The following is a 10,551-nucleotide window of genomic DNA, read 5'->3' on the forward strand; positions in this document are numbered from 1 at the left end:
CAATAAAGAAAGAATCAGAAGCAGCGTGAAGAATGAATGTTGTCTCAGCTTCCTATCATTTATCAGCATTCAAGAGTCATGTATACTTTTTTCTTAGACATTAATAACCAAACAGCTTTGTTTTTCAGGCACTTGAAAGCACAGAGTTCTTGGCCAAAACACTGTTAAACACAGAAGAAATAACTACTAATATTACTTGCCTGTGTGGATAAGGAGGGAGAAGGAGGAGACAACTTCCGAATCTTTATTAAACTTTGCAAAATAATGAAGCTATAAATAATGTCAATACAAAAGTATAATACTATTAAGTAATATAAAATTTAGCTCTACCATACCTAGCTATATCATAACCCTAAACAAATTAGTGCAATACCAAACAGTGTAGATCAGGAAGAGTCATACAATTATATGTTCTAAATGTTAGACTTTCTTCTTGCATTTAGGAGTACAGAATTACAAGGGACCCCTCAGCAATGACGTACAATCTTAAGCTATATATTACCCTGCAACAAGGGTCAGGAAGACTAGAAACTTCAGAAAATACATAAAGTTAGGAAGTCAACAGGCACTACTACAGTTGTCTATAATCATAAGTTCACCAAAGGTTAAAGGTCACCAAAGATTGCAGAAACTCAACATGTCCCACCAAAAGTAACAACTTCAAAACTGTTTCATTCTGTTTAAGTAAGAAGTACACAGACAAAGTAGCACTGCTCTAAGTAATTATTTTTCCCTTTGCAAGGGCTCAATTCTCTAAATAGTTTAGCAATGAATTCAGTGAGACTATGCCTGTCAATCAGGTTGTAAGAATATTTTTAAATGACTATAAACACTTCCAAGCATTGACTATCTTCGCCTGTGCTTGTGATCATCCAGTAAGAGCTATTTTTCTTTCAGTCAAGTAAGGACAAGATGTTCTAAGCTTCCTAACAAACAATCAGGCTTTCCCTGCAGGCAGATCATAGTGGCTTTCATAAAAACAGAAGGATTGCACTTTCAAAAAGCAGTACCCCTTGCCCTGCAAGTTCCCTGCTGGTAGTGCTGAATGCACGCACACGGTCTGGGCAGCATCACAGCATTGTAGCAATGCTTCCTTCTCAGCAGTGTTGTCTCTCTATATAGGAGTTCTCTATTTGTCCTGTACGCATAACAATGAGAAGGGGACAAACGGAAGGGAATACCCTGGGACAAATGAGTATGGCTGTAGACACAAATGAGTATGGCTGTAGACCATCATGAGGATTTATTTCAGAGCAATCCTAAATCACGTGACCAATGCTTGATTTGGGTGAGGAATATCTGTTACGAGGACAGTCTCCTGAACATAGCTGTGTCAACAACAACAAAAACTCTTAAGTGATCTTAAGCACATTCAAAATACACTAACTTCAGCAAAAAAGACAAAGAACACCTCTAAAATTACAATATTGCACAGGAAATCGACACTGGAAACTTTGAAAGAGACAGTTAAAAGTGATTTAGCATGTCTACAATGACCAAATTCACCAAAGCTAGTTTCTAAATTCCAGAAGACTGCCACACAATCTTTGCCAGAAATTCGACAAGTTCAATCTTGAAACAATTTAATTTCTCTACTCATATTTGCTTGTTTCAAAGGCAGTTCCCAAACCTCACTTTCCTGAAGACTAGCAGCCCTTCAATGTCCAGTGAGTACATTTATTTGAACATTTTAACATTATCTAGTAGGTATTTTTTATGGCTGGATGGATGGAGCTCAGAGAGTCGTTATAAATGGGGCCGAGTCCAGTTGGAGGCCTGTGGCCAGTGGTGTCCCCCTGGGGTCAGTGCTGGGCCCGGTGCTGTTCAATTTGTTCATCAATGACCTGGACGAGGGCATGGAGTGCACCCTGAGCAAGTTTGCAGATGACACCAAGCTGGGTGGAGTGGCCGACACTCCGGAGGGCTGTGCTGCCATCCAGAGGGACCTGGACAGGCTGGAGAGTTGGGCAGAGAGGAACCTCATGAGGTTCATCAAGGACAAGTGCAGGGTCCTGCACCTGGGGAGGAATAACCCCAGGCACCAGGACAGATTAGGGGTCGACCTGCTGGAAAGCACCTCCACGGAGAGGGATCTGGGAGTCCTGGTGGACACCAAGTTAGCCATGAGTGAGCAGTGTGCCCTCGTGGCCAAGAAGGCCAATGGGCTCCTGGCTCCATCAGGAGGATGTTGCCAAGGGAGGTGATTCTGCCCCTCTGCTCAGCTCTGGCGAGGCCGCACCTGGAGTACTGTGTGCAGTTCTGGGCTCCCCAGGACAAGAGGGACGTGGAGCTTCTCGAGAGGGTCCAGAGAAGAGCAACCAGGATGATTAAGGGAATGGAACATCTCTCGTATGAAGAGAGGCTGAGTGAGCTGGGCCTGTTCAGCTTGGAGAAGAGAAGGCTGAGAGGGGATCTGATCAACAGGTATAAGTATCTGAGGGGAGAATGTAGGGAGGAAGGGGGCCAAGCTCTTCTCAGTGGTGGCCAGCGACAGGACAAGGGGTAATGGAAACAAGTTGAAACACAGGCAGCTCCATCTCCAGGTGAGGAAGGTCTTCTTCCCTGTGAGGGTGACAGAGCCCTGGCACAGGCTGCCCAGGGAGGCTGTGGAGTCTCCTTCTCTGGAGATCTTCCAAACCCGCCTGGATGCCGCCCTGTGCCCCGTGCTCTGGGTGTCCCTGCTGGAGCAGGGGGGTTGGACTAGATGATCTCTGGAGGCCCCTTCCAACCTCAACCATTCTGTGATTTTAAATAGAAAAGTTTCTTCCTTTCCTCTAGTGTTTGCTTTCTTCTCATATACCTAAAAATCATACCTCAGCAGGCTCCACTTTATAAGGCCAAACAAAACAAACTTTAGGTCTCGTGTCTTAAAAAGTTTGTCTGCACAACTTGACCATCATATTTCTTCTTTGCCTTTAAGTAGAAAATGAGGGTTTTTTTTTTTTTTTTGAAATATAATGGTATAAACTGAATAATACTGTATAAAGGAGGCCTTTACAACATTTTAAACATTTTAGAGGCCTTTACAACATTTTAGAACAATATGAATATTCTATTCAGAGACATCTGCCCATTCAATTCTTCTCCAATATTAGCCTTCTCCATAACTGTATAAAAAAAGACAATGTCATCCAACAACAGAGCAAAATAAGTGGGCTCCACTTCTGCTGTCTCACCTCCAAGTGATGAAATTTTAGAATATAAGGGGGAAAAAAAAGTATTATTGATCATGTGGCTCTGTCTCCGATACCTTGTTGTACCCAAAACAAGACAAAAAGACCTTTTACTCCAATACTTCTTGCATAATAAGGAAGTAGTTTAGGCTTCAGGATCTTTAGAGATAAACTTTCTATGTCCATATTTCTCCATTATTAGCTAATGAATGCTTTTCAGAAATGTTGGAAAATCCTTCCTTAGTTCACCTACCTTCCCTCAAGAAAGGTACTTAGTTACTTCACAATAAATGCTTGAGGAAAAGTCATCTAATCTGAGACAGAAATGCAAACACAAACCAGCGTCATACAGGAAACAAAACCACTGCTTTAACTGACTTTTTTCCTTCATAATATAAATTGTACCATAAATTGTGTTGTTTTGCTGGCCTAACCAAACCAGTTAAAAATATAAAGTCACCTAGCTATTAAATCCAGATGTAGTTCTCATAGAAAATAAGTAATATCCCCCCTCAAAAAAAGATAAGCTTTTGAATAAATGTTACCAGTTATGTAATTTGCATTTGAATGTTATCAATACCAGCAACTATTTTGCAAGGTTTCTCTAAAACCTCAACATTCTGACATCCTAACTTCCAATTCAACTTCCTTGTTGTTAGTTTATATTTTTCTGGCCTTGTATGGATGTTACTCATTATCTCTTTCCCTCCCATGTATTTAAATGTAAGCAGATTTACAGCTGCAACCATATCTCTACCCAGGTTGAGATTTTACCAGTGCTTTCAGTTGATCTAAATAGGGACTGTTGTTTTAAGCTAGATATAAGGTGTTTTTTGTCTGACTGCCCAATTGAGTGTGTGCAAATGATAGCACAAAAGAGGGAACAGAATCACAAAGCAGAGGAAAGTGATACCACTATTTTCAGTTACCGTCAGCACAGACTTATCCTGGCATGCAGTTATGAAAATGCAGCTTCAGCCTCCCTCTTCCTAACCTAACAGCCAAGTGCTGTTCCGTACACACAGTTCTGGTAAAGGAAATGACATATTTGAACATCTGTAAAAGGAGATAATGATTTAAAAAAGGAGTGGGAACAACAACAACAAAAAAGTTAATGAAAGTTCAAGCACATCAATTTCAGTACTGAATGTACACTGCACAGCCTAACTAGAAAAGAAAAAATATCAAATAAAAATATTTTATCTACTTCCTGATGAGTTTAAATTTAAAAAGTTATGAACATTTAAAGTGAAGGCACCTAAAGTGAAGCAGAAAACTATAGTTTTAATTATACTTTGTTTTAAAAGGCCTACTAAGCATTCTTTTTTTCACACACAGGGAGAAATAAATTAAGAAGAATCAGGTAATTATTTCAAAAGCAACCCTTCAGCACCTCTTATGCAGCAACTATACAATGCATTTTATAAGGCAATAACTGTTGCCATTAGTACTGAATGGAGACATTCTAACGCAGTCTGCATAGTCAACAGCTCATTTATTGTGCATATATGAAAAACAGGCATTTTGAGGCACTTTTTGGAGGTAAAGTGGAAAAAGATCTAAATGAGAAATTGTTCCCCCTATGCTTTTCAGATGAATTATTTTCTAGTGCTCAAGCAACTATCAGGGTACAGACTCGATCAAGTCAGTATCACTATGACAATCAGAACATGCAAATTACGCATTTCTTCCAAGAGCCAACAAAACTGATAAAACCCAGAAATTTTTCACAAGCAGTATTCAAAGTTCTATTGTATAATCTGTAATTAGCATTTAGGGATTTTCTTAAGAAAAAAAAAAACCTACGAACTATACCTACCAAACATTTTCCTTGCTTGCATAGTGACTCTGAAGCAAGCATTTTTATGGTTCTTTCCCAAGTCCTTGTCCCTAAAAAACTCCTAGACTCCACTCAAATTTCTGTAATTCATTACCATGTATTACCAGAATTCATATACATGTAGTTAAGTAGAGAATTCCACATTTGCATTGTTTACTGGTCCATCTAAAAAAATCTAACAGGAAAAGGGCACTGTAAAGATTTGTATACTCTGCATCTTCAGTATTTAACCATTTTTATTCTGTAGAAAACAAAGGTTAATGTATATCATTTAATGGAGCAACCTGACACGAGGCTACATTAAGTTTATGTGACAAGTTAGAAATTTCAAATTAGCATTGCTAAAATTTTGGACATGTCATTCTCTTTGAGCCTTACTAGACCATCATTCACATGGCTTTTTGTTTATTTATTTCTCTCCTGTATGACTTTCTAATCTGATAATTAAAATGAAAATATTTTCTATTATAAAAGTATTAGAAAGACAGCATAGGTTTTAAACTAATGAAATCAAGGTAAATGCGATGTTCTTAGGACACACCGCCTCAATAGATTTCAATGTGCTATACATCTCATAATTGAATTTGACAATACTTACACAGTTTCATTACATCAGCTTTTTATTATGACTAGTTCAGGTTTTCAGGTTTGAAAAGCAGCATGAAGGTCAAATTCTAGTTTTCTTCCAAGCATTTTTTGTTAAGTGCTTTTACTTTCCTTCCAATACTAAAATGCAATTCACTGCTACAGTGAAAAGCAGAGGAGCATCCTTTGCAGCTCCAAAAAGTAGCATTTCTGAAAACGTATGTACATACTCACATAGAAGTCTTCTGCCTGCATGACTGCTGCTTTCTACAGAAATCAGTTTTCACATTCTTGAGAAACATTTTCTGTTCTTAATGAACACTCAAAAGTAAAAGTGCTTTTCAGATTGTACACACGCATCATCATGTTTGCCTAACTGCCTGTTCTCTCTTATCAGCACCATCAGCATGTTATGCTATACATTTTTCTCTCACAACTGATGAGGTGATTAGATACTTCAGATAAGAGTGAAAAGCAGTACACTAACAGCGCTAACTCCTCCGCTTCATGAATTATCAGGCAAATACAGACCAATGGACAGAATTTCTGAGAGTCATCATTATTTTGGAGGCTGAACAAGTCGCAAGTGTTACTCTGCTGATGCCCACAGGTCCAAATGAACTTGAAGTTCAAAAATTGTTAGGTATCTTTTTCTATTTTTGGAATCAACAGCAATCTAGCATTAATAATAGCTATTTTAATATATCATAATTAATACACCGGATTGTTCTTTTCCTCTTTTTTTTCTCTCCATATTAAACTTCTCACTATACAAGCAAAAGAATTTTTTTTCAGTTGATCCTAAGAGACTTTCTGTTATCTGACATTTTTATTTCTGTCACCTTTCAAAAACATTTGATCTAATAACGAAATTCTATGAGCATGCAGATGTCATTTCATTCAGAAGCACACTACTTCCAAAATGACATTTTAAGTTCTCCACTTGCATTTTTTTTTAAAAATTAGGCACATATACATATATATCTCACCAAAGTGCAATGCAATGCAATACCATTCTTCAATCTTCTCAAAAACATAATTTTAACAACTCACAGTTCTTTCAGGAAGCTGTATAAAAGAAGTTGTTAAAAATAAAACAAAACGAAAGGTGAAGAAGCACAGAGGTGTTTATAAGGCCATAAACTAAATCACATAATTATATTAATTCATATAAAAGAACACAAGGTATGTCTCTACTGCAGCTTTGTTTCAGAGACATTGCCTAGCTAAGACATGGAAAATTTGTGCTACTCTGCTCTAATTCCTAGAGAAGTGTATCTCAGTAAAAAAAGAAAAAAAGAAAAAAAAAAAAAAAAGAGAAAGCAAACACACACACACAGAAAAAAACAAAACAACAAAAAAAAACCCCACAAGGCCGGGAAAAATAACAAAACTAAAACCACCAGCACTTTGATTAGTTAGATATGGCTTCATGGTCTTTACTTGCATGCTCACCGTGGTGAGGTTTTGAATACCAATGAACGTGAATTCCTGCTTTTGGGCAAGCTGAAGGAAAGGCACTGCAACAAGGTATTTGAAATGCATGGTCACACAGCCTGCCACTGCAGACAGAATTAAAATGAACAAAATAGCTTTAGCAAATTTGTTGCATGATAATCTCTACCCTAGCAGGAACTGAATCTCTATCAGCCTTTGAAATTCCACGGTTAGATGACTGTTTACCACATCTGCAGGAAATCTGAACAATGCAGCAACACACATCAATTTAGATTTGTAAAATGATAAAAATACATATATAGTGCAGCATACACTATGCATAAAAGCAGGTTCTTCATCTATGTTCTTTACTAAGCACACTATTTGATTCACAAATCTCATGACACTGTTTGGCACACAAACTTAAGTCAACCAAAAACAAAGCAACTTGAACAGACACAAAGGTGCCAGAACAGATCACATACAGACAAGACAATTAAGAGTGATCCTGTAAGTACTCACTTGTGCAAATTCCTTTATTACTTCTCCTATGGAGAAGTCAAAAGAAAACAAAGAAGAATCTAAAACATAGTGATAATTGAGGAATGAGGAATATTCTTCGACAAAGACACTGTGAACTGACGTAAAATTAAGTGTATTTTTTTAGCCTAACAATATCTCTGTCCCTCTATTTTTTTCAAAAAACTCTGGATTTTATGTAAGCTATACTAAAACCTATATTAATTTCAATGTTTCAAATTAATTTACACAACCCATTTGATCTTCTTTCAGTGACCTTAGCTAGAATAGCAAAGTTACTTCTTGTTCTAGCTACCGACATAAGTGACATAAAAATAATAAAATAAAAGTAGCTCAAACTGCAAGTAGTCCTGGAAACTTTAGGATCTGTTTATGCAAACATCCCTTAGCTGATGAAGAGGACAGTGGATTTTTTCCCTGAAAAAGGAATAATGTGAACTAGCAAAACTGAACCTTTCATCACTGCTTAGCTAACCAAGTAGTAAAAAACATATTTCACGTTCCCATATAATCACATGAAATTTTAAAGTCAAAAGCATTTTTAATATTCATTTGCTTTCTGAGTTTGGAGCCTCAGGGTTGTCATTTGCAAGTACATTTATATGCAAAAATGTGAGAAACCTAAGGGGGAAAGATAGAAGGGTAGAGAAAGAATAGAAAGATTTACAAAAGAGATTTTCAACCAAGTCTAAAAATGTACGTTTAAAAAGAAGTTGAAAATTTCACTAAACCAAACCACAAAACAACTATCCTAGGATCCATCCAGTCTTGTTTTTATGGCAAGACTTATCAATGAAATAATCTGGGCTTCTCAAAGTGATGCTGAAGCGAAAGCTCTGGGCTTTTTAAATGCACATATTAGTTTTGATAACAAAAGTCCTCTCAAACATTTGAAAATTTCTTGTCATTCATTTATTTTTTAAAAAGTAGATGATATGCTTAGTTTTTTTTATTTTTAAAGAAAAAAGAATTCAGCTTAATTTCTTGTAAATCCTTGAAGTATCATGGGTTAAGACAGAACACCAAGAATATATAGCATTATCATGAAAAATGAATAACTTCAGTTGTGCTATTCTTTGTTGTTGACCATATTAACATACCAAATATTTATCAAATTCCATTATCTATCTTTCAGTCAATTTGAAAAACTCTAATTGCTTTTCACTAGATAACAATATCTCTCTGTATCTCTCTTCAACTTAAAAATGAAACTCTCCATGAGGATTATGATTTTTTTTTTTTTTGAGTTAGTAATTGACTTCCAAAGCTTGTTTGGAAAAATCCTTGCTTTTAAAAATATTTCTCATATAATTAGACTTAGGGCAATTTTTCTACTTAATAAATATACAGGAGAGAAAAAACATTCTGTTGACAAATTTTCTTTTAAATCTTGAAATCTAAAGCTAAATTCCAAAACATTCTACATGTTCTTGTCAAAAAATCACACCGATCAGAAAACAAAAAAAAAGCATGCAAACAAAATACTTAAACCACACAAGTTTAACTTACAGCATGACAACACACCTTTCTAATAAGACATCAGAAAGGTAAATATGAATAGGCGGTCCAACACAGCCTGCTACTCTAGAGGTATGAAGACACCTACACATAATACTTCATAAAAAATAAAATCACACACCCATCATATACCTGCACAGGCAAGACAACAAGCTTTTAAGCTATATAAAAGTTTATTTTAAAGACAGTTCAGTATACTTCCTAATGAAGTAGTAGGCTTTTTTTTTTTTTAATCAGTCTTTTTCATGTGTTCTGTCTACACAAGCGTCTTGTTTGCAATGCCTATTAGTACTGGATCCTTCACTGTAAGGATACACACAAGATGACATGGGATCATCGGCTTCAAGTACCCTGCCCTGTAGTAATTAAACACTGACTGCAAGCTTGGAAGTCACTGCGATGCGCATTAGAAAGTTTCTGCGATGCTGACACACTAAAATATCACCCTACTTAAAAGTAAAAACGGGGGCAGGGCGAGAGACACTAAAGAGAACCCTCACAAAACACACCTAAGATGGCTAGTTTGTCACTGAATTAAGATCCATGGACGCTGGAGAAAAAGCAGACAAGAGTAATAGCCGGCAGCGTGTCTCCCTGCAGCTCTGTGGCAGCGGGGGTGACTGCACAGCACTCAACAAGCAGGGATCATCAAGCTGATGGTCCGCAGCGCTCTGCTCAATCTCTTGTTCTGACTTTGGGCTTGCACGGAGATGCCCATAAGGGCTCTCGGTTACAGCGGCATCAGTAACAGGCAGTTGCACAGCTCCTCCGCCGCCTTGCTGGAACAAAAGCGACACGCGATGCACACTGAGCCCCTGGCTGCTGCTGCAGCCTGAAACCACAGCGGAAATTTCCTCGCTACAAACTCGCTGCGTGTGGAGGCACTTGCTTGACTAGCAACAGGAAGCACCACAATTCTCTGAAACTGTGTCTAAGGTCCGAGGGCACCTTGCACACGCGTGCGAGCGGCGTTTCCCCCTCCAGCTGCGGCATGCCGGAGTCCACAGAATCCAGGCAGCCTCACCGTAAGGCAAGCAACCCGCGTTAGCTTAGGAATAATGAAATAAAGGCATGATCAGGCAAACGGGCGGCCTTCCCCCGCCAGGCCGCTCGCGCCGCCGGCCCGCCTACCTGCCCAGCTCGTCGCCGGTCTCGTAGTGCTCCTCCAGGTTCTCCTGCCTGAACACCGTCATGGTCGCCGCCGCCTCCAGCCGCCGCCTTCAGCCGCTGCTCGGCGCCCTCATCACCGCCCGGCCGGGGCCGCCCGCGCGGCTGCGCGCCCTGCGGACAGCGCCGCGGTGAACGCCCGCTCAACGGCCGCCCAACGCCCGCTCAACGGCCGCCCAACGGCCGCCGCCCAGTGCCGCCCGCCACGCGCGGCGGCGGCAGAAGAAAGGGGCTCCCGCTCGCCGCCCCTCCGCGCCCGCCTGCCCGCCTCCCTCCCGCCGCGCCGCGCGC

At 39.2% G+C, this 10,551-nt stretch overlaps 1 protein-coding gene across 1 annotated transcript in view; it reads right to left on the reverse strand.

The window, feature by feature from the left end:
* DAPK1 (death associated protein kinase 1) overlaps window positions 1-10,286 on the reverse strand; it is a 79,702-nt gene extending 69,416 nt beyond the window's left edge. Inside the window, exon 1 of the mRNA XM_026038238.1 lies at window positions 10,225-10,286. Coding sequence (XP_025894023.1) covers window positions 10,225-10,286 — 62 coding nt within the window. The remainder of the gene's footprint in view (window positions 1-10,224) is intronic.
* Window positions 10,287-10,551: the final 265 nt, after the last annotated feature.

The sequence above is a fragment of the Nothoprocta perdicaria genome, unplaced genomic scaffold, assembly GCF_003342845.1.
Source record: "Nothoprocta perdicaria isolate Ctin4 unplaced genomic scaffold, notPer1 scaffold_205, whole genome shotgun sequence".
NCBI lineage: Eukaryota > Metazoa > Chordata > Aves > Tinamiformes > Tinamidae > Nothoprocta > Nothoprocta perdicaria.